This window comes from Nerophis lumbriciformis, linkage group LG01 (assembly GCF_033978685.3).
Source record: "Nerophis lumbriciformis linkage group LG01, RoL_Nlum_v2.1, whole genome shotgun sequence".
In the NCBI taxonomy this organism is placed as follows: Eukaryota; Metazoa; Chordata; class Actinopteri; order Syngnathiformes; family Syngnathidae; genus Nerophis; species Nerophis lumbriciformis.
Genome location: NC_084548.2, coordinates 77,855,655 through 77,881,970, shown reverse-complemented (window position 1 = coordinate 77,881,970; position 26,316 = coordinate 77,855,655). Strand labels below are relative to the sequence as shown.

The 26,316-nt window shown below is 41.6% G+C and overlaps 1 protein-coding gene across 3 annotated transcripts in view; it reads right to left on the bottom strand.

Annotated features, from left to right (window-relative positions):
* LOC133614928 (sodium-coupled neutral amino acid transporter 3-like) overlaps positions 1-26,316 on the bottom strand; it is a 64,047-nt gene that overhangs the window by 23,432 nt on the left and 14,299 nt on the right. For all 3 annotated transcript variants that reach the window (XM_072914794.1, XM_072914793.1, XM_072914795.1), the window contains 6 exons: positions 13,815-13,920; positions 13,673-13,742; positions 9,826-9,941; positions 5,471-5,544; positions 5,301-5,393; positions 625-706 (listed from right to left, as the gene is read on the bottom strand). In XM_072914794.1, the coding sequence (XP_072770895.1) occupies positions 625-706; positions 5,301-5,393; positions 5,471-5,544; positions 9,826-9,941; positions 13,673-13,742; positions 13,815-13,888 (509 nt within the window). In that variant the 5' untranslated portion in view covers positions 13,889-13,920. The remainder of the gene's footprint in view (positions 1-624; positions 707-5,300; positions 5,394-5,470; positions 5,545-9,825; positions 9,942-13,672; positions 13,743-13,814; positions 13,921-26,316) is intronic.

The window sequence follows — 26,316 nt, the reverse complement described above, 5'->3', positions numbered from 1 at the left end:
CGTGACGTGAAAACTAATGGTTGCTATGGTGACAAACAAGACTGCACAATGGGTCCAAACGTAGAACAGGTGAAACTAATCATGCAAACAAGACAAGGGAGTGAAAAGCCAGAAACGAAACAAAACATGACTTAAAACAAAACATGATTACACAGACATGACAGTGACAGATTGTTTGGTAAACGTATAGCATGTTCTATATGTTATAGTTATTTGAATGACTCTTACCATAATATGTTACGTTAACATACCAGTTGGTTATTTATGCCTCATATAACATACATTCTTTACTATTGATTTATTTTAAATTGCCTTTCAAATGTCTATTCTTGCTGTTGGCTTTTATCAAATACATTTCCCCAAAAAATGCGACTTATACTCCAGTGCGACTTATATATGTTTTTTTCCTTCTTTATTATGCATTTTCGGCCGGTGCGACTTATACTCCGGGGCGACTTATACTCCGAAAAATACGGTACTTTTTCGCGGAAAATTTCTACCAAATGTCCATTTTTATTGGTTATTAATTTTCCATGACAAAAATCGATACTTTGACTGCGATCAATGACGAGACTTAGATGAAGAATTATAGAACAGACTATGTAATATTCAAGTCGTACTTACTCAGAGCCAGATGTTTGGCCGAGAAAAGCCTGGATGACCAGCGGTAACTCTGATTTGACGATGAACAGGTAGCTGGACATGGCTGCAAAAATCAACAAGAATGTATCAGCCTATAATTCATCTTTCCACCAACACATCTAGATAACGTAATGTCTGACTTGCAATTAGGACCATTTTAAAGTTGGATATTTTACACGGACACCAACGTGGATTTATGGGAACAAACTGACTCATTTGGAAATGTTCCAAGCAATTAGAGTGGTTTTGACATAGTCTTGATTAAAACAAGTGCTTTTAATATTGCTTCAGTCGACTCTGTCATGATCTGGATCATGTTTTTGTTCTTTTCTGTTAGCTTTAAGACTCCATTAGTTCCTGTTTGTGTGCACCCTTGTTTGTTTTAGTTTCCATGACGACTTATGATTTTCACCTGCCTCTTGCGTTCAGGACACACCTGTCTCTAATCATCCATCCATCCATCTTCTTCCGCTTATCCGAGGTCGGGTCGCGGGGGCAGCAGCCTAAGCAGGGATGCCCAGACTTCCCTCTCCCCAGCCACTTCGTCCAGCTCCTCCCGGGGGACCCCGAGGCGTTCCCAGGCCAGCCGGGAGAGGTAGTCTTCCCAACGTGTCCTGGGTCTTCCCCGTGGTCTCCTACCGGTCGGACGTGCCCGAAACACCTTCCTAGGGAGGCGTTCGGGTGGCATCCTTACCAGATGCCCGAACCACCTCATCTGGCTCCTCTCCATGTGGAGGAGCAGCGGCTTTACTTTGAGCTCCTCCCGAATGACAGAGCTTCTCACCCTATCTCTAAGGGAGAGACCCGCCACTCGGCGGAGGAAACTCATTTGGGCCGCTTGTACCCGTGATCTTGTCCTTTCGGTCATAACCCAAAGCTCATGACCATAGGTGAGGATGGGAACGTAGATCGACCGGTAAATCGAGAGCTTTGCCTTCCGGCTCAGCTCCTTCTTCACCACAACGGATCGATACAGCGTCCGCATTACTGAAGACGCCGCACCGATCCGCCTGTCGATCTCACGATCCACTCTTCCCCCACTCGTGAACAAGACTCCGAGGTACTTGAACTCTTCCACTTGGGGCAAGATCTCCTCCCCAACCCGGAGATGGCACTCCACCCTTTTCCGGGAGAGAACCATGGACTCGGACTTGGAGGTGCTGATTCTCATCCCAGTCGCTTCACACTCGGCTGCGAACCGATCCAGTGAGAGCTGAAGATCTTGGCCAGATGAAGCCATCAGGACCACATCATCTGCAAATAGCAGAGACCTAATCCTGCAGCCACCAAACCAGATCCCCTCAACGCCTTGACTGCGCCTAGAAATTCTGTCCATAAAGGTTATGAACAGAATCGGTGACAAAGGGCAGCCTTGGCGGAGTCCAACCCTCACTGGAAACGTGTCCGACTTACTGCCGGCAATGCGGACCAAGCTCTGACACTGATCATACAGGGAGCGGACCGCCACAATAAGACAGTCCGTTACCCCCTACTCTCTGAGCACTCCCCACAGGACTTCCCGGGGTACACGGTCGAATGCCTTCTCCAAGTCCACAAAGCACATGTAGACTGGTTGGGCAAACTCCCATGCACCCTCAAGGACCCTGCCGAGAGTATAGAGCTGGTCCACAGTTCCACGACCAGGACGAAAACCACACTGTTCCTCCTGAATCCGAGGTTCGACTATCCGGCGTAGCCTCCTCTCCAGTACACCTGAATAGACCTTACCGGGAAGGCTGAGGAGTGTGATCCCACGATAGTTGGAACACACCCTCCGGTTCCCCTTCTTAAAGAGAGGAACCACCACCCCGGTCTGCCAATCCAGAGGTACCGCCCCCGATGTCCACGCGATGCTGCAGAGTCTTGTCAACCAAGACAGCCCCCTATGTCTCTAATCAAGAGACCACTATTATTTAAGCCTGTCTTTGCCAGTTAGTCGTCCTGGCGTCATTGCTTGTGTCATGCCATTGTTTACTTCATGCCTTGCCGAGCAACTTTTGTTTGTTCATGCCACAGTTAGCGAGTGTTTGTCCTGTCCATAGTTTATGCTAAGTGTTAGCTTTTGTTTCCTGCGCTAAGTTGTGCCTTCGCCTTCTGCGCCTTTTTGTTTGTACCTATTTGAGAGTCAAGATTAAATCATGTTCCTACCTTCAAGTTCTGTCCGGAATAGTCCGTTTGCGTCCTGGGAGAACAAACCTCGCAGTAAGCCTCCGACAATACCTTTGACATCAAACTAACCAGCGGTTGACGTAAACAATCAGTCATGCAGCACTCGGGCGGACTCAGACAAACTCCCTCAAAGTCATTTTGCAATTATCAACACCAACAAAGCAAGTAGAAAACACTCAAATGTAAAGGAAGGTTTTAATTCTCCCAAATACGCTAGCTTGACTCTGACTCTGCAACATCGCGTGGACATCGGGGGCGGTACCTCTGGATTGGCAGACCGGGGTGGTGGTTCCTCTCTTTAAGAAGGGGAACCGGAGGGTGTGTTCTAACTATCGTGGGATCACACTCCTCAGCCTTCCCGGTAAGGTCTATTCAGGTGTACTGGAGAGGAGGCTACGCCGGATAGTCCAACCTCGGATTCAGGAGGAACAGTGTGGTTTTCGTCCTGGTCGTGGAACTGTGGACCAGCTCTATACTCTGGGCAGGGTCCTTGAGGGTGCATGGGAGTTTGCCCAACCAGTCTACATGTGCTTTGTGGACTTGGAGAAGGCATTCGACCGTGTACCCCGGGAAGTTCTGTGGGGAGTGCTCAGAGAGTATGGGGTATCGGACTGTCTGATTGTGGCGGTCCGCTCCCTGTATGATCAGTGTCAGAGCTTGGTCCGCATTGCCGGCAGTAAGTCGGACACGTTTCCAGTGAGGGTTGGACTCCGCCAAGGCTGCCCTTTGTCACCCATTCTGTTGATAACCTTTATGGACAGAATTTCTAGGCGCAGTCAAGGCGTTGAGGGTATCTGGTTTGGTGGCTGCAGGATTAGGTCTCTGCTTTTTGCAGATGATGTGGTCCTGATGGCTTCCTCCGGCCAAGATCTTCAGCTCTCACTGGATCGGTTCGCAGCCGAGTGTGAAGCGACTGGGATGGGAATCAGCACCTCCAAGTCCGAGTCCATGGTTCTCTCCCGGAAAAGGGTGGAGTGCCATCTCCGGGTTGGGGAGGAGATCTTGCCCCAAGTGGAGGAGTTCAAGTACCTCGGAGTCTTGTTCACGAGTGGGGGAAGAGTGGATCGTGAGATCGACAGGCGGATCGGTGCGGCGTCTTCAGTAATGCGGACGCTGTATCGATCCGTTGTGGTGAAGAAGGCGCTGAGCCGGAAGGCAAAGCTCTCGATTTACCGGTCGATCTACGTTCCCATTCTCACCTATGGTCATGAGCTTTGGGTCATGACCGAAAGGACAAGATCACGGGTACAAGCGGCCCAAATGAGTTTCCTCCGCCGGGTGGCGGGTCTCTCCCTTAGAGATAGGGTGAGGAGCTCTGTCATTCGGGGGGAACTCAAAGTAAAGCCGCTGCTCCTCCACATGGAGAGAAGCCAGATGAGGTGGTTCGGGCATCTGGTCAGGATGCCACCCGAACGCCTCCCTAGGGAGGTGTTTCGGGCACGTCCGACCGGTAGGAGGCCACGGGGAAGACCCAGGACACGTTGGGAAGACTATCTCTCCCGGCTGGCCTGGGAACGCCTCGGGATCCCCCGGGAGGAGCTGGACGAAGTGGCTGGGGAGAGGGAAGTCTGGGCTTCCCTGCTTAGGCTGCTGCCCCCGCGACCCGACCTCGGATAAGCGGAAGAAGATGGATGGATGGACGCTAGCTTGACGCTAATTCATGTTGGACTTGCCATAGACAGGCTACTATTAGCATTAGCAATTTTACACGGCGATTTAACACCTCCAAGTTTGAAAACTACAACTAAGATGAATGTTACAATCTAACAGGTGGTGTGTAAAAGGTACAACACTTACAGTATAAACACTTTGTAGGGCGCAACAGCTTCCTGGAAAAAACCTACTTCCTAGCTAGACGACATACCACAGACAGCCGTCGGATGTCTTGAAAGTGCAATGAGACTTTAAAGTGATAATAAAACAAAAATATAATAACAGTTTTCATCATCAGTTCATTTTTGTATGTTTCATTCAAAAATATATTTTCATTATCAAACAATACACACAAATGTGAACATATCTACAGTATATATACACCTGTGTTATTATTAGTTATTAGTATCAAACTACTCAGATGATGTCTTCTAGGACAAAGCAAACATTATTGGCTGTAGTTTTGCTCTATTTCAAAAGTTTATTTACATCTAACATTCTGCCCTGACATTGAATTTAGAGGATAAACAAACAGCCCTTTAATGGAAGTTGTTTATTGACACACGCTGTAATACTAATAATAATGTAATACTAAGCACATCAAGGAAAGTGCGTTAATATGCATCAACCATCATCAATGCAGTTTGGAATCAATTAAAAAAAAAAGCAACATAATTAAAAAGGTTGGCTTCATTTCTCCTCCCAGACAACAAAGCAATATTGATGTTAATGAGTGACAAAGACTGAATACATTCACATGGACATGGAAAATGTTCAAAATAATGTTTTTATTCCCATCAATTGTCAAAGAATTTCCCCCGATGCCACCAGCTTACCTCCAATGTTGTGCAGCGTGATGACCACACCTGCCAGGATCTTACCTGGCTGGCCAAAGGCTCTCATGCCCAGGTGCTCGTAGGCACGGATACCTGTTGGCACAGGGCGAGAAATCTCAAGTAACGCTAATGTTTTTGCTCTTATTCACTCAATTCTTTGGAAGACTTACCCACAAATCCAGCACTACGGAGCAGGAGATGGATGGAGTAACAGGACAGACACGCAATACATATCAGCAGAACCCTGGTAAATACATACAAAGAAGACCCTGGTAAATACATATTAGCAGCATATTAGCAGGATCCTGGTAAATAAATATCAACAGGATCCTGGTAAATACATACCAATAGGACCCTGTTAAATACATAATAAATATCAATAGTACTTTGTTAAATCCATATTAAATATAAATAGGACCCTGGTAAATACATATTAAATATCAATAGGACCCTGGTAAATACATATTAAATATCAATAGGAACCTGGTAAATACATATTAAATATCAATAGGACCCTGGTAAATACATATTAAATATCAATAGGACCCTGGTAAATCCATATTAAATATCAATAGGACCCTGGTAAATACATATTAAATATCAATAAGACCCTGGTAAATACATGATAGTGTTAAATAAACACAAGTAATGCACTTAAGAGGGAAAAAGTCTGAGTAGTCCAGGTAAAGCAAATCCATTTTTATGGCTTGATTATAATGAGTATGCACTTGATTACAATGAGTATGCACTTGATTATGAGTATGCACTTGATTATGAGTATGCACTTGATTATGAGTATGCACTTGATTATAATGAGTATGCACTTGATTATAATGAGTATGCACTTGATGATAGACTCACAAGAAAAGCCGAAAGCTGAACATGCATTTCATGAGTATGCATTTGATTATTATGAGTGTGCACTTGATGATAATGAGTATGCACTTGATGATAATGAGTATGCACCTGATGATAGACTCACAGGAAAAGCACCATGAGTATGCACTTGATGATAATGAGTGTGCACATGATGATAATGAGTATGCACTTGATGATAGACTCACAGGAAAAGCACCATGAGTATGCACTTGATTATTATGAGTATGCACTTAATTATAATGAGTAAGCACTGGATTATATTGAGTTTGCACTTGATGATAATGAGTATGCACTTGATGATAGACTCACAGGAAAAGCAGCATGAGTATGCACTTGATGATAATGAGTGTGCACTTGATGATAATGAGTATGCACTTGATGATCGACTCACAGGAAAAGCACCATGAGTATGCACTTGATTATAATGAGTATGCACTTGATTATAATGAGTAAGCACTTGATTATATTGAGTTTGCACTTGATGATAATGAGTATGCACTTGATGATAGACTCACAGGGAAAAGCACCATGAGTATGCACTTGATTATAATGAGTATGCACTTGATTATAATGAGTAAGCACTTGATTATATTGAGTTTGCACTTGATGATAATGAGTATGCACTTGATGATAGACTCACAGGAAAAGCACCATGAGTATGCACTTGATTATAATGAGTATGCACTTGATTATAATGAGTAAGCACTTGATTATATTGAGTTTGCACTTGATGATAATGAGTATGCACTTGATGATAGACTCACAGGAAAAGCAGCATGAGTATGCACTTGATGATAATGAGTATGCACTTGATGATAATGAGTATGCACTTGATGATAATGAGTATGCACTTGATAGCACCATGAGTATGTACTTGATGATAATGAGTATGCACTTGATGATAATGAGTATGCAATTGATGATAATGAGTATGCACCTGATGATAGACTCACAAGAAAAGCACCATGAGTATGCACTTGATTATAATGAGTATGTACTTGATGATAATGAGTATGCACCTGATGATGGACTCACAGGAAAAGCACCATGAGTATGCACTTGATGATAATGAGTATGCACTTGATGATAATGAGTATGCACTTGATTATGAGTATGCACTTGATTATGAGCATGCACTTGATTATAATGAGTATGCACTTGATTATAATGAGTATGCACTTGATGATAGACTCACAGGAAAAGCCGAAAGCTGAACATGCATTTCATGAGTATGCATTTGATTATTATGAGTGTGCACTTGATGATAATGAGTATGCACTTGATGATAATGAGTATGCACCTGATAATAGACTCACAGGAAAAGCACCATGAGTATGCACTTGATGATAATGAGTATGCACTTGATGATAATGAGTATGCACTTGATGATCGACTCACAGGAAAAGCACCATGAGTATGCACTTGATTATAATGAGTGTGCACTTGATGATAATGAGTATGCACCTGATAATAGACTCACAGGAAAAGCACCATGAGTATGCACTTGATTATAATGAGTATGCACTTGATGATAATGAGTATGCACTTGATGATAATGAGTATGCACTTGATGATAATGAGTATGCACCTGATGATAGACTCACAGGAAAAGCACCATGAGTGTGCACTTGATGATAATGAGTGTGCACTTGATGATAATGAGTATGCACTTGATGATCGACTCACAGGAAAAGCACCATGAGTATGCACTTGATTATAATGAGTATGCACTTGATGATAATGAGTATGCACCTGATGATAGACTCACAGGAAAAGCACCATAAGTATGCACTTGATGATGAGTGTACACTGGATGATAATGAGTATGCAGTTGATGATCGACTCACAGGAAAAGCACCATGAGTATGCACTTGATTATAATGAGTATGCACTTGATGATAATGAGTATGCACCTGATGATAGACTCACAGGAAAAGCACCATGAGTATGCACTTGATGATAATGAGTGTGCACTTGATGATAATGAGTATGCACTTGATGATCGACTCACAGAAAAAGCACCATGAGTATGCACTTGATTATAATGAGTAAGCACTTGATTATATTGAGTTTGCACTTGATGATAATGAGTATGCACTTGATGATAGACTCACAGGAAAAGCACCATGAGTATGCACTTGATTATAATGAGTGTGCACTTGATGATAATGAGTATGCACTTGATGATAATGAGTATGCACTTGATGATCGACTCACAGGAAAAGCACCATGAGTATGCACTTGATAATAATGAGTATGCACCTGATGATAGACTCACAGGAAAAGCACCATGAGTATGCACTTGATTATAATGAGTATGCACTTGATTATATTGAGTTTGCACTTGATGATAATGAGTATGCACTTGATTATAATGAGTATGCACTTGATTATAATGAGTATGCACTTGATTATTATGAGTATGCACTTGATTATAATGAGTATGCACTTGATGATAGACACACAGGAAAAGCCGAAAGCTGAACATGCATTTCATGAGTATGCATTTGATTATTATGAGTGTGCACTTGATGATAATGAGTATGCACTTGATGATAATGAGTATGCACTTGATTATAGACTCACAGGAAAAGCACCATGAGTATGCACTTGATGATAATGAGTATGCACTTGATGATAATGAGTATGCACTTGATGATAATGAGTATGCACCTGATAATAGACTCACAGGAAAAGCACCATGAGTATGCACTTGATTATAATGAGTGTGCACTTGATGATAATGAGTATGCACTTGATGATAATGAGTATGCACTTGATGATCGACTCACAGGAAAAGCACCATGAGTATGCACTTGATAATAATGAGTATGCACCTGATGATAGACTCACAGGAAAAGCACCATGAGTATGCACTTGATTATAATGAGTATGCACTTGATTATAATGAGTAAGCACTTGATTATATTGAGTTTGCACTTGATGATAATGAGTATGCACTTGATTATGAGTATGCACTTGATTAAAATGAGTATGCACTTGATTATGAGTATGCACTTGATTATGAGTATGCACTTGATGATAGACTCACAAGAAAAGCCGAAAGCTGAACATGCATTTCATGAGTATGCATTTGATTATTATGAGTGTGCACTTGATGATAATGAGTATGCACTTGATGATAATGAGTATGCACTTGATTATAGACTCACAGGAAAAGCACCATGAGTATGCACTTGATGATAATGAGTATGCACTTGATGATAATGAGTATGCACTTGATGATAATGAGTATGCACCTGATAATAGACTCACAGGAAAAGCACCATGAGTATGCACTTGATGATAATGAGTGTGCACTTGATGATAATGAGTATGCACTTGATGATCGACTCACAGAAAAAGCACCATGAGTATGCACTTGATTATAATGAGTAAGCACTTGATTATATTGAGTTTGCACTTGATGATAATGAGTATGCACTTGATGATAGACTCACAGGAAAAGCACCATGAGTATGCACTTGATTATAATGAGTATGCACTTGATTATAATGAGTAAGCACTTCATTATATTGAGTTTGCACTTGATGATAATGAGTATGCACTTGATGATAGACTCACAGGAAAAGCAGCATGAGTATGCACTTGATGATAATGAGTGTGCACTTGAGTAGAGACTCACAGGAAAAGCAGCATGCCTGTGTTGGACATGGCGTAGGAAAGTCCCAGAATGCCGCTGCCCATGATGGCGTTGCTCAGGTTAAAGACGGACATTCCAAAGGAGGTCTTGCCCTCAAACTGTGAAGATGAAAAATCACTTCAATTTCAAACTGTAAATGTACAAAGTCACTTCATTAGCGCTGAGCACGAAAGCTAAATGCATGTGTGTTGATGTTGATGTTTGAACTAGCGTGCTACACCTTCAATTGCTTCTGCTAACTCAAAGAGTTCGCATCTCAAATCAACCTTTTCCATTGAAATGGATGTCATTTGTGCTTCGCCCCCTCAAAACCACACAATTTGAACATTTATTTTGAAGAAAAACACTTTTAGATGAGAAATATTGCATTAACACAAAAGAACATCTAGTGAAGTCATGTAATACAAATATACAGAATTGACCTTTAAGTCCCATCTTAAAACTCATTTGTATACTCTAGCCTTTAAATAGCCCCCCTGTTAGACCAGTTGATCTGCTCCCCTTTTCCTTGAGGGGGAGGGGGGGGGGGGGGGGGGGGGGGGCACAGGTCCGGTGGCCATGGATGAAGTGCTGGCTGTCCAGAGTCGGGACCCGGGGTGGACCGCTCGCCTGTGCATCGGCTGGGAACATCTCTGCACTGCTGACCCGTCTCCGCTCGGGATGGTTTCCTGCTGGCCCCACTATGGACTGGACTCTTACTATTATGTTAGATCCACTATGGACTGGACTCTCACTATTATGTTAGATCCACTATGGACTGGACTCTCACTATTATGTTAGATCCACTATGGACTGGACTCTTACTATTATGTTAGATCCACTATGGACTGGACTCTTACTATTATGTTAGATCCACTATGGACTGGACTCTTACTATTATGTTAGATCCACTATGGACTGGACTCTCACACTATTATGTTAGATCCACTATGGACTGGACTCTTACTATTATGTTAGATCCACTATGGACTGGACTCTTACTATTATGTTAGATCCACTATGGACTGGACTCTTACTATTATGTTAGATCCACTATGGACTGGACTCTTACTATTATGTTGGATCCACTATGGACTGGACTCTCACAATATTATGTTAGATCCACTATGGACTGTACTCTTACTATTATGTTAGATCCACTATGGACTGGACTCTTACTATTATGTTAGATCCACTATGGACTGGACTCTTACTATTATGTTAGATCCACTATGGACTGGACTCTTACTATTATGTTAGATCCACTATGGACTGGACTCTTACTATTATGTTGGATCCACTATGGACTGGACTCTCACAATATTATGTTAGATCCACTATGGACTGGACTCTTACTATTATGTTAGATCCACTATGGACTGGACTCTTACTATTATGTTAGATCCACTATGGACTGGACTCTTACTATTATGTTAGATCCACTATGGACTGGACTCTTACTATTATGTTAGATCCACTATGGACTGGACTCTTACTATTATGTTAGATCCACTATGGACTGGACTCTTACTATTATGTTAGATCCACTATGGACTGGACTCTTACTATTATGTTGGATCCACTATGGACTGGACTCTCACACTATTATGTTAGATCCACTATGGACTGGACTCTTACTATTATGTTAGATCCACTATGGACTGGACTCTTACTATTATGTTGGATCCACTATGGACTGGACTCTCACACTATTATGTTAGATCCACTATGGACTGGACTCTTACTATTATGTTAGATCCACTATGGACTGGACTCTTACTGTTATGTTAGATCCACTATGGACTGGACTCTTACTATTATGTTAGATCCACTATGGACTGGACTCTCACACTATTATGTTAGATCTACTATGGACTGGACTCTCACTATTATGTTAGATCCACTATGGACTGGACTCTTACTATTATGTTAGATCCACTATGGACTGGACTCTTACTATTATGTTAGATCCACTATGGACTGGACTCTTACTATTATGTTAGATCCACTATGGACTGGACTCTTACTATTATGTTAGATCCACTATGGACTGGACTCTCACACTATTATGTTAGATCCACTATGGACTGGACTCTTACTATTATGTTAGATCCACTATGGACTGGACTCTTACTATTATGTTAGATCCACTATGGACTGGACTCTTACTATTATGTTAGATCCACTATGGACTGGACTCTTACTATTATGTTAGATCCACTATGGACTGGACTCTTACTATTATGTTGGATCCACTATGGACTGGACTCTCACAATATTATGTCAGACCCACTCGACATCCATTGCTTTCGGTCTCCCCTAGAGGGGGGGGGGGGGGGGGTTACCCACATATGCGGTCCTCTCCAAGGTTTCTCATAGTCATTCACATCGACGTCCCACTGGGGTGAGTTTTTCCTTGCCCTTATGTGGGCTTTGTACCGAGGATGTCGTTGTGGCTTGTGCAGCCCTTTGAGACACTTGTGATTTAGGGCTATATAAATAAACATTGATTGATTGATTGATTGATTGGAAAGTGGACTGTTAGCGTATCTCCTTAGATGTGATTCTCTGTCCAACACACCAGCAGTAGCTTCTTCATATTTTCATGGATACATGAGATAGCATCATAGCTGGACTCCTTCTGTTTCCGTATGGTGCCGACTAGCGGCGCTACGCCCCAACTGCTCCACCAACTTAGCTTTCTTGAATTCAGTGACTATCATTGGCAGCGTCCTTCCCACTCACTCTCCATCTCTACGTTAGCTACTAGGACCCAGTCTTTGTGTTTTGCTCCCATCTTACAAAGTTCACTGTGAAATTTGCCAAGTCAGCTAGCGGCTTGTAACCTAAAGCGTAACAAGTAGCTGACAAACAACTCACATCCTGGAAAACAAGGTAGAAGTGTACTGCGTGTTGTATACAGGTCCGGCCCTAACCAATCTGGCGCCCTAGGCAAGATTTTAGGTGGCGCCCCCCCACATCGGCAGTGAAGTGTATATACTCACAAGAAACCGAATAGCTTTGTCTTTGACCTTTTTTTTTGTACTTACAACTATACCTAATATATAAAGGGGTGGAAAAGTGACTATTACCTGCAGGGCAAACATTAGCTAACCAGAAGGCAATAACAATGTAAACAAAAACACCTGCTTAAAAGATCTAATACAAATGTCCCTGAGGAATGTAAGGTGGGAGTACTGTAATTACCTAACGTTACATTATTATTTTCCATAACAATTTAGCCCCCTCCACAATATTAACCCGACGTTAAAACAGAACTAGCTATTTATTGATTAGCAATTGCCGAATCATGTAACATTAGCTTAATGCTAAAAAGCCAGGTTACTATCACATTCTGTAACAGACAAATAATTTCATGTAGGCTAACGTTACCTACCTGCTACCTCTGTCTTTTCTCGTTTCTCCTCTTCTTTTCTCTTTTTTCTTCCCTGGGCACCTGACAGTTTTGGCTGTTTTGACATCTTGTGTTGATTTTTTGATGTGGTGACGTCCAAAAAGAGTCATGATACGGGAAGGGAGGGGGCGCACCGTGCGGGGGGAGGGGGGTGGGGGGGCGTAATGTTGTAACAAATAATATTTCTATTATATAGGCTTTACTTTGCATTTTAATTAACGTGGGATTATTTGTTGTATTTAGAAATAATAGTACCAGCTTTTTTTTTTTTTTTTTTCCTCCAACATTTGTGGCACTGGCGTGGCGCCCCCTGATGGACGGCGCCCTTAGCATTTGCCTATACGGCCTATGCCACGGGCCGGCCCTGGTTGTATACAGTTAGACCCAAAAACAATTGGATGTGTTTAGCGTAGGATGTGGGTGGATCGTACTCACGTCCGTAAACTGAGGGCTCTTTGGTGTTTTGCTCTTGTGTTCCAGAAACATTTGTTCCTCTTCTGGGACTCTGCAAGTGAAATATTGTACTTTTAATGTAAACAATACAAGATTGGTTGCTAATCTATCAAATATGACCTACTCTGCTGCGTCCATCGCCACTGCAGCTCCAGTGTGTTGATTACCATTTGCTACTTTCTCCAGTTCCATTTTCATGGACTCTTTTTACTTGCAAGACAGTAAAATATCTGAAAAACACAAATACAAGACATTTTTAAAATAAAGTGATATCAGTGCTTGTATTGAATCTTATGAATAAACAGTTTTGGTTTAAAAAGGACGATACAAGCGTAAAGTCATATCAATGTCATATCGCGCTTATTGTCATCGAAATTATAATTATTATCATGTATTGTTTTTTTGGTCTTTTTTACTACTTTATTGCAATGATTCCGCAAAATGATTTTTTTAATGGAAATAAACAATTATTGTGATGTATACTGTATAAATACTGACATTCACAGTAACTATTGTGATGTGTGTGTGTATATATATATATATATATATATATATATATATATATATATATATATATATATATATATATATATATATTGTGATGTGTGTGTGTGTATATATATATATATATATATATATGTATATATACATATATATCCATCCATCCATTTTCTACCGCTTATTCCCTTCGGGGTCACGGGGGGCGCTGGAGCCTATCTCAGCTACAATCGGGCGGAAGGCGGGATACACCCTGGACAATATATATATATATATATATATATATATATATATATATATATATATATACACACACACACATCACAATAGTTACTGTGAATGTCAGTATTTATACAGTATACATCACAATAATTGTTTATTTCCATTAAAAAAAATCATTTTGTGGAATCATTGCAATAAAGTAGTAAAAAAGACCAAAAAAACAATACATGATAATAATTATAATTTTGATGACAATAAGCGCGATATGACATTGATATGACTTTACGCTTGTATCGTCCTTTTTAAACCAAAACTGTAGGTAAAAACTGTTTATATGTATATATATATATATATATATATATATATATATATATATATATATATATATATATACATATGAATATATGTATATATATATATATATATATATATATATATATACACACACTATATTGCCAAAAGTATGGTGTCCAGCCATCCAAATGATGAGAACCAGGTGTCCTAATCACTTGGCCCGGTGTATCAAATCAAGCACTTAGGCATGGAGACTGTTTCTACAAACATTTGTGAAAGAATGGGCCGCTCTCAGTGATTTCCAGCATGGAACTGTCATAGGATGCCACCTGTGCAACAAATCCAGTCCTGAAATGTCCTCGCTCCTAAATATTCCAAAGTCAACTTTATTCTAAGAAAAGTGAAGAGTTTGGGAACAACAGCAACTCAGCCACCAAGTGGTAGGCCACGTAAACTGACCGAGAGGTTAAAGTTAAAAGTTAAAGTACCAATGATTGTCACACACACACTAGGTGTGGCGAAATTATTCTCTGCATTTGACCCATCACCCTTGATCACCCCCTGGGAGGTGAGGGGAGCAGTGGGCAGCAGCGGTGGCCGCGCCCGGGAATCATTTTTGGTGATTTAACCCCCAATTCCAACCCTTGATGCTGAGTGCCAAGCAGGGAGGTAATGGGTCCCATTTTTATAGTCTTTGGTATGACTCGGCCGGGGTTTTGAACCCACAACCTACCGATCTCAGGGCGGACACTCTAACCACTAGGCCACTGAGTCGGTCAGCATAGTGCAAAGACTTTCTGCACAGTCACTTGCTACACAGCTCCAAACTTCATGCCACCTTCCAATTAGCCCACGTACAGTACGCAGAGAGCTTCATGGAATGGGTTTCCATGGCCGAGCGGCTGTATCTAAGCCATACATCACCAAGTCCAATGCAAAGCGTGGGATGCAGTGGTGTAAAGGACATCACCACTGGACTCTAGAGCAGTGGAGACGCCTTCTCTGGACTGATGAATCACACTTTTCCATCTGGCAATCTGATGGACCAGTCTGGGTTTGGAGGTTGCCAGGAGAACGCTACATTTCGGACCGCATTGTGCCAAGTGTGAAATTTGGTGGAAGAGGAATTATGGTGTGGGGTTGTTTGTCAGGAGTTGGGCTTGGCCCCTTAGTTCCAGTGAAAGGAACTTTGAATGCTCCAGGATACCAAAACATTTTGGACAATTCCATGGGATGGCACTTCAACTTCATATGTGAGTGAAGGCAGGTGGCCAAATACTTTTGGCAATATAGTGTATATATATATGTACATATATATTTATATATATATATATATATATATATGTATGTGTGGGAAAAAAAATCACAAGACTATTTCATCTCTACAGGCCTGTTTCATGAGGGGGGGTACCCTCAATCATCAGGAGATTTTAATGGGAGCATTCACATACCATGGTTTATATAGGGCACAGAGTGGGTGGGTACAGGCTGGTGTAGGGGCGTGGTGATTGGCTCATGTGTTACCTAGGAGGTGTTTCCGTCTATGGCGGCATGCTGTTACAATTTCGCTGCGCTTGTTGAGGGATGACAGGTCTGGACGGTAAATAATAAACAGTTTCTCTTTCAAGCATAGGTTGCATCTTTTATTACCACTATTGTAAGGTGTGCTGGATGCAAGAATTTGCCATGTTATTGAATATTCAACATTATTGTCTTTGAGGTCCCAAATGTGTTTGCTGAGTTCTGTGGTATTTCGCAGGTTTTTGTTCCTGAAAGAAGCCTTGTGATTGTTCCATCTGGTTTTGAATTCTCCCTCGGTTAATCCTACATATGTGTCGGATGTGTTAATGTCCTTGCGTGTTACCTTAGATTGGTAGACAACTGATGTTTGTAAGCACCCCCCGTTGAGAGGGCAATCAGGTTTCTTTCGACAGTTGCAGCCGTTGTTGGTTTTGGAGTCGCTCTGTATATATATATATATATATATATATATATATATATATATATATATATATATATATATATATATATATATATATATATATATATATATATATATACATATAATACCAAACTTATTAATAGTACCATGGTACAATTGAATGTGCTCAAAAAGTACTGGAATTAGTTAATTTTTTTAAATGAATAAATATACTTTAGATAGCGATTAGCACGCCAGCTGCTTCTCCAGGAAGTAAACAGTGTCTACTGTCTTTAACTCCAGCTCTTCTGTCCTGCCCAGCGATGGTGAAATGTTGGTAAACATGGCGTGTGAGTGGCGTGGTGATCAATGTGACCTGAGCATGACAGCAAACACAAGGTCGTGGTGCACAGCAGGTCATTTCTTTTCTCACTCACGCAAACTTTCTTTCTCAACTCTTTCTGCACTGAAAAGAAGACAAATAAACATTTTTACGGATTGAGTAGTCGAGGAAAAAAGAAAGAACTATATTATTTTGTCAAAATACAAATGTCATTTAGAGAGCAGCCATATTTGATTACATCATATCAGGAAATGATGATAGAACAAAGCCAACATATGAAAATACATGTTCTATTTTGCACACTTACATTCAACTCCTCATATAGTATTCATAATAAATGTACCATAACACGTCATTATTTGTCACATTTATAATAACACAGGCTTTCTGAACCTTTTCACCCAAGGTCTAACTTTTCCACTACACAGGGGCCCGGGGCCCCGCTCAAATATTACCACTCTTGATTTGAATGCTACTCAATAATCACACGGAACCTACTTACAGTTGAAAAGAATGTCGAATGATATACAATCATGTTTTCATCACAAAGATTATTATCAAGGCTTAGCTCAGGCTGATTACAAAAATGCTGACCAAGTATGCTGCAAAAGAAGGGATTGATATCAACTGAATATGAATACATTGGAACTGAAACAATAATAAATGCCAATTATATATGTTTCTTAAATAAACTGTCAATAAAATGAAGTGCAAATGAAAATACAGATTTAACAACTAAGTCATAATTTTTGCGCTTAAAAAACTTTAGCTCCAGACTTCTTCTGTTTGTTTGATATTGTCATTACTGCCACAAGTGGTGGAAAAGTGTATTACCACGGTCTTGATCATACTTGCCAACCCTCCTGGATTTTCCAGGAGACTCCCGAAATTCAGCGCCTCTCCCGAAAACCTCTCGGGACAAATTTTCTCCCGAAAATCTCCCGAAATACAGGCAGAGCTGGAAGCCACGCCCCCTCCTGCTCCATGCGGACCTGAGTGACGTCAGGTGCGCAATACCACGTAAATCGTTGGCCAACCAAAAAGTAACCCCAGTACGCTATAGCCAACATTCACCAGGAGATGGCAACAGACAAACATAGATCACTCTATTACATTCCTCCCCTTTTAGAAATGTATAGAAGTTACTCAAAATAAATAAACAAACCCAACCAAAAAAATGCAGCAGCTCAATTAAAAAACTGTACTTAAGCCACATTCTTTTTTTTTTTTTTTAGTACTGAACTCTTAACCCTCATTTGTAAAAACTAACATGCTTATTATACAAACAGTATTTGTACACCTTTAACACAGATTTTTATACTGTCTTCAGAGATTCAGTTTTTTTGGTGGTACTCGAAACCTTTCTGGGTACCTGCGAAAGGGTGTTCAGCATGGTTCGAAAAATAGTGACAGATAATAGAACAAGGATGGACAATTCAAACCTTAACTCAACAATGAGTAGATGAGTGTTATGTGTGTGTATATGTGTAAATAAATGAACACTGAAATTCAAGTATTTATTTTATTTATTTATATATATATATATATAATAAAATAAATATATATATATATATATATATATATATATATAGCTAGAATTCACTGAAAGTCAAGTATTTCTTATATATACATATAAGAAATACTTGACTTTCAGTGAATTCTAGCTATATATATATTTATTTTATTATATATATATATATATATATATAATAAAATAAATATATATATATATGATAAAATAAATATATATATATAGCTAGAATTCACTGAAAGTCAAGTATTTCTTATATATACATATAAGAAATACTTGACTTTCAGTGAATTCTAGCTATATATATATATATATATATATATATATATATATATATATATATATAAATATAGCTAGATTATATATATACTATATTTTATTATATATATATATATATATAATAAAATATATATATATATATAGCTAGAATTCACTGAAAGTCAAGTATTTCTTATATATATATATATATATATATATATATATATATATATATATGAAATACTTGACTTGGTGGATTCTAGCTGTAAATATACTCCTCCCCTCTTAGCCACGCCCCCAATCACGCCCCCGCCCCACCCCGACCACGCCCCCCACCTCCCGAAATCGGAGGTCTCAAGGTTGGCAAGTATGGTCTTGATGCTCGCAGGAAATTTAAGTCTGGGTTGGTCCTCACATATATTCATTTAGCATCGATGCTAGCAGGAAATTTAAGTCTGGGTTGGTCCTCACATATATTCATTTAGCAACAATGCTAGCGGGAAATTTAAGTCTGGGTTGGTCGTCACATATATTCATTTAGCATCGATGCTAGCAGGGAATTTAAATTGGGGTTGGTCCTCACATATATTCATTTAGCAACAATGCTAGCAGGAAATTTAAGTCTGGGTTGGTCGTCACATATATTCATTTAGCAACAATGCTAGCAGGGAATTTAAGTCTGGGTTGGTTGTCACATATATTCATTTAGCATCGATGCTAGCAGTAAATGTGAGTACAACTGAGAGCTGCTGCGGAGAAGCAGATATTTTTTGTCAGTCCTCTAGGGGGCGCTCGCTAGCCAACTAAAGTTAAGAAACACTTACTTAAAGTAACGCTTCTCTTACTTGAGTACACATTTGAGCAAATCTACCCAAATGTGTTTGGACAAATCTTATTTATACTTTCATTGTGGTTTTTTTATTATTGATTTTTCACTCGGCAGCACGGTGGAAGAGGGGTTAGTGCGTCTGCCTCACAATACGAAGGTCCTGAGTAGTCGTGAGTTCAATCCCGGCCTCGGGATCTTTCTGTGTGGAGTTTGCATGTTCTCCTCCGTGACTGCGTGGGTTCTACTCCGGCTTCCTCCCACCTCCAAAGACATGCACCTGGGGATAGGCCCCTCCCACCTCCAAAGACATGCACCTGGGGATAGGCCCCTCCCACCTCCAAAGACATGCACCTGGGGATAGGTTGATTGGCAACACTAAATGGTCCCTAGTGTGTGAATGTTGTCTGTCTATCTGTGTTGGCCCTGCGATGAGGTGGCGACTTGTCCAGGGTGTACCCCACCTTCCGCCCGATTGTAGCTGAGATAGGCTCCAGCGCCCCCCCGCGACCCCGAAGGGAATAAGCGGTAGAAAATGGATGGATGGATGGACATCACTGCGCTAACGCTAGCTTTGTGTCGCTTGTGTTTGCGACACGGTTGGTTTGCCGGTTCCAATGTTGCCATTGCGCAATAAGAGACTGGAAGCTGGAGCCTATCCCAGCTGACTTTGGTCTGAGTACGCCCTGGGACTGTCCCAGGGCAGAGACAAACATTGGTGTTGGCGCTGAGGCAGACGTGCTAACCACACGCAGGATGGCTTTTTTTAGACGTCTTCTTTAGACGCACTCTCAGCAATGAAGCTCTTGTGAGGCCAAACCTTTGTCTGTTTGGCTGTCGATATCACATCTGTGGATATCACATCTGTGGATATCACATCTGTGGATATCACATCTGTGGATATCACATGTGTGGATATCACATCTGTGGATATCACATCTGTGGATATCACATGTGTGGATATCACATGTGTGGATATCACATGTGTGGATATCACATGTGTGGATATCACATCTGTGGATATCACATCTGTGGATATCACATCTGTGGATATCACATGTGTGGATATCACATCTGTGGATATCACATCTGTGGATATCACATGTGTGGATATCACATCTGTGGATATCACATGTGTGGATATCACATCTGTGGATATCACATCTGTGGATATCACATGTGTGGATATCACATCTGTGGATATCACATCTGTGGATATCACATGTGTGGATATCACATGTGTGGATATCACATCTGTGGATATCACATGTGTGGATATCACATCTGTGGATATCACATCTGTGGATATCACATCTGTGGATATCACATCTGTGGATATCACATGTGTGGATATCACATGTGTGGATATCACATCTGTGGATATCACATCTGTGGATATCACATGTGTGGATATCACATGTGTGGATATCACATGTGTGGATATCACATCTGTGGATATCACATCTGTGGATATCACATCTGTGGATATCATATCTGTGATACCACATCTGGGCTCTGTACCGAGGATGTCGTTGTGACTTGTGCAGCCCTTTGAGACACTTGTGATGTAGGGCTGTATAAATAAACATTGATTGATTGATCTGTGGATATCACATGTGTGGATATCACAAGTGTGGATATCACATGTGTGGATATCACATGTGTGGATATCACATCCAGTATGCACTCTGGCCACGAAACATTTGGCCACCTCAGTAATGACAGACTAGCTGATAAACGCTGAGAATGACCTTCCTGTTCAAACACCAAACATCTGCTTTCCCACTACGTGGCTCTTTTTAATACTGTAATATGCTCTTCCTGCATACAGTTTGTTCCCAACATGAAACATCAACTACCGTGCAGGGAAAATGGAGGCTGACAGCGGTCAGGGCCCATTGTGGGGCCACCAGCGCCCCCTAGGGGGAACGCCAAAACATCTGTTTCACAGCTGTGGTCCGTATGGTACACAGTTGTAATACACTTTCCCACCACTTGTGGCAGTAATGACAAACTCAAACGAAGCTGAAGTCATAGAGAAGTTTCCCAAGCGCAAAAATGATGACCAAAGTGGTGAAGCTGTATATTTTCGCACTTTAATTTTATTTTCAGTTTATTTAAGAACCATCATTTTTTTCAGTTTATTTTAGCATAACATAATTGCACGTCAATTTATTTTGTCTGTCAGTTGTCGAGGAGTCCCTTCTTATGCAGTCTATTTGATTAGTTTTGGGGTTTTTTAATCAGTCTGACCTAAGCCTAAGGTTTAGATGAATAATATTTGTGATTCATAACATTTGACTAGGTTGTAAACTGTGAGTAGGTTAGACATAATTATTAAATTAGGAGTAAGCTGACTAATTCAGTGTTAGTATTTGAGCTGACCCCGGGCCCCTCTGTAGTGGAAAAGTTAGGCCCCGAGGTCAAAAAGTCGATAGTATATGGTGATAATCCTCAATGAAATATTGAAAAACTGTTCAATTTGGCGTTATGATGCACTCCAATCAGTGACGTGTAGTCACTAGAGGCAGGTGAGGCGGGGTCTCACCTGCCATCATGGAAAGAAAAAAAATGTAAAAAGAAAACAAAATAATTAAATTGTTATATGTATGCAGTGATTATACTATAAAGTTATTTTCCATTTAACTTCACCAGTTTTAGATTATTTTTTATTCAAAATCGCTGAATTTTCACATTTGCCGTTCAAATACTGAGAAGAGACGGTGCGGTGATCAGCAGCCAGTTGAGGCACGTCACTCAGTGCCTCAACATGGATTGCGCAATGACTCGGCTAACTGCAGGCCTGCTGTGCAGTGAGACCGTATTGCTATATGAATTATATTATACATTTCCATAGTTTAGTTAGCTGAGGTATATAATGTACAGTGTATTTTGTCAACAACTGTATGTGCGTAAAGTATTTCTTGTGCTGAGCGATCATAAAACGGCTGCAAAAGACGCACTGGCTGAGGCTCCAGTAGCCCCGCCTCCTGCACCCCCGCCGTAAAATTGTTATATCAACTAAAGCCCACACTTAAACTTTCCACGTGCAAGATTGAATCTATTTAAAAAAGTTATTTCATAAGAAGCCAAAAAGTGCAAAAACAGTCATGTTCGTGTTGGAGGAGTTGTGAATGACTGCAGGGCCACAACATTAGGTACACCTGCAGACTGCAGGTGTATCTAATTCACAACTCCTCCAACATGAACATTATTGTTTTTGCACTTTTTGGCTTTTTATTAAATAACTTTTGTAACCTATTTTTATGGGCTTTCCTATTTGTGATGTTAAGTTCCTGTTATGCGCTATTATACAGTATATGCCTTGAGCTCTTATTTTGAAGGCGCCAAGAGCGGAAGTGATGACATGTTGTAGTGGAGCGGAGGTTTTTGAAAGAAGGTAAATAAAGTGGTCCTCGTGTAAACTGGAGCCTCCGTGTTTGTTATTTTGTAGTTTCATACAGTATAGGCCACATTTATAAACCCTCGGTTACACTTTTTTTAAATAGATTCAATCTTGCACGTGGAAAGTTTAAGTGAGGGCTTTAGTTGTGGCACATGGACTTAATTTATAAGTAAAGGTAAGACCATAATAATGTTTTTTTAATCAAATGTGCTTTTTTGTGTGCTACAGTTTGTATGTGTAAAGTTAAAGTTAAGTTAAAGTAGCAATGATTGTCACACACACACTAGGTGTAATGAAATTTGTCCTCTGCATTTGACCCATCCCCTTGTTCACCCCCTGGGAGGTGAGGGGAGCAGTGGGCAGCAGCGGCGCCGCGCCCAGGAAACATTTTTGGTGATTTAACCCCCAATTCCAAGCCTTGATGCTGAGTGCCAAGCAGGGAAGAATGCTGGTATGAGCTTTTAAACATAACCCGTTAACTGCTGCCAATCAAATGGTGAATAAGATACTCTTTAGGGTTCATATGTTTGTAAATGTGACTGTGATGAAGTCAGTGCCTCACCAGCCATCAACCTCACCACACATCACTGACTCCAATGTTGTCAAAAGTATCCATAAAAAATTGCAAGAAATGAATATGGCTGAAAACTGTATATAAGTCTTTTATACCAGTCAATATCCATCATCATTTATCATTTTTGAAGGACTTATCCAAAATAGGGACTTGGTGAAAAAAATATGAAATGTGAACATCTATATTTAAAAGTAACTCCCTCACATTATAATCCCTCAGATTTTAGGGAAGAAAGTAAATGTCAACACAAGCATGGAAAACACTGTAAACAAAATATTAAAGTCACTTTGAACACTTAACAATAAGATCTTCAAATGGAGGTGAAAAAATCATGAATATGTAAGAAATGCTTGATAAAGTGTAAGAAAATAGTGCAAAAGTGTGGAAATGTAAACATAGAAACCTGAGAAGAACTATTTTCTGCAGGTTTAGTGGCAGGAAATAACGACTGTGTAACATTATTTTGCCCTGTTATTCTTATTTAACTATGGAAATTATTATTTTTTATGCAGTCATTGTTTAAATATTATTGATATATCGTTCGATATTGATAATTATCAACATTTGTATGGCGGCGCGCACAGACGCAGCGGCTTACGGCTCTCCATTTCAGTGCTCTTTCTTCCTTCTTTTCTTCATGTTTTTTTTCCTTTTGTGCACCACCTGTACTGCAAACACCCGGTACACCCTCCAGTCACTCTTGGATATCGGTAACTCGCACCAGGTATCTGTTTCGAGCGACTTTCACCACGAGCACAACATCCCAGATGACATAGCGAGAGCACAGGGCTCTCCGTGGTTTGTTGTCGGGTCTGGGAGACGGCGCAGACGGAGGAGGGAGATGAAGCAGAAGCGTGGCCGCAGGTCCGGCGTCTTGCTCAGGCTTAGGAAACAACCCCACAAGCCACCTCTACCGAGCCTGTTCCTCTCTAATGCCAGATCCCTTGTACAGAAGATGGACGACCTGGAGTTACAACTTGCTGGAAACCGCTATGTTCGGGACTGTTCTGTGCTATGATTATCACCGAAACCTGGCTTCACCCGGAAATACCCGATGCTAGCATGCAGCTAGCCGGACGCACTCTGCTCCGCCGGGACAGAACTAAGGACTCCGGTAAGAGCAGAGGAGGGGGGCTCTGTATCTACGTGCATGAGAACTGGTGCAACAACGGGACAATCACTGAACAGCACTGTTGCCCGGAAGTGGAGTACATGTCTGTTAGATGTCGGCCTTTTTTTCTCCCGAGAGAGCTGTCTGTTGTTATCATCACGGCTGTGTATATTCCACCGGACGCCAAAGTAAACACAGCGCTCTCTCTTCTGCTGAACACCGTCAACGAACAGCAGCGGGCCCACCCCGACGGTGTTCATATCATAGCAGGGGATTTTAATAAGGCCAATCTGAAGACTGTACTCCCTAAGTTCTACCAGCACGTGAAGTGTTCTACAAGGGGCAAGAACACCCTGGACCACGTGTATACCAACATAAAGCATGCGTACAGAGCTACACCCCTCCCCCAGCTTGGACAGTCAGACCATCTTTCCCTCCTGCTCTCTCCTACCTACACCCCCATCAGACGCCAGGCCAGGCCTATCACAAAGACTGTTATGACCTGGCCTGACGATGCACTCCCCAAACTTCAGGACTGCTTCCAACACACAGACTGGGACCTCTTCCAACAACAGGAGCTGGAGACAGCCACAGGAACGGTGCTGGACTACATAAAGTTCTGCATCGGGAATGTGACTGTGGAAAAAACCATCCGGGTTTACCCCAACAAGAAACCCTGGATGACCAGCCAGGTCCGCACACTCCTCAGGGCCCGCGACGCAGCCTTCAGGTCAGGGGACAGGGCACTGTACAGTGTTGCTAGAGCCGACCTGAAGAGAGGGATTAAAAAAGCAAAGGCGGACCACAGGAGGTGCATAGAGTCCCATCTGTCCAGCAAAAACTCACGGGAGGTGTGGCGGGGCATTCATGACATCACGAACTTCAGAGGCTGCAATATGACAACTGCGGATCAGAGTGCGACACTGGCAGAGGAGCTTAACTGTTTCTTTGCCCGTTTCGAAACCCCCCAGCGACACTCATCTGCTCCAGCCCTGCCCCCGCCCCCACCGGGCTCCGGCGCCACTCCACTCACTGTACAGGAGCACAGTGTCAGACGAGTGCTCCTGGCTGTGAACCCCAGGAAGGCTACCGGACCAGACAGAGTACCTGGAAAGGTGCTCAGGACGTGCGCCCACCAGCTCGCTCCCCCCCTCACCAGGATCTTCAACCTCTCCCTGGCTCAGGCAGTCATCCCATCCTGCCTGAAGTCATCTACAATAATCCCGGTGCCGAAGAAGTCTCCCATCACCAGCCTGAATGATTACCGACCAGTGGCCCTCACTCCGGTAATCATGAAGTGCTTCGAGCGACTTGTTCTCCAGCACATCAAGGACCATATCCCTCCAGACTTCGACCCCCACCAGTTCGCATACCGGGCGAACAGGTCCACAGAGGACGCCATCGCTGTTGCTCTCCACTCTGCTCTGAACCACCTGGAGCAGCAGCAGAGCTATGTCCGGATGCTCTCTGTGGACTATAGCTCTGCCTTCAATACAATAATCCCGAAGAGCTACATATTCAAAGTGAAGGAGAGGCGAATGCCGCATGTATTCAATAATCAACAACAACAGAAATATTGCAGGTGAGAGTGTAGCTCTGCCACCACAAGCCCAGGGAGTGTGCAGTACCACAGAAAAGCGTG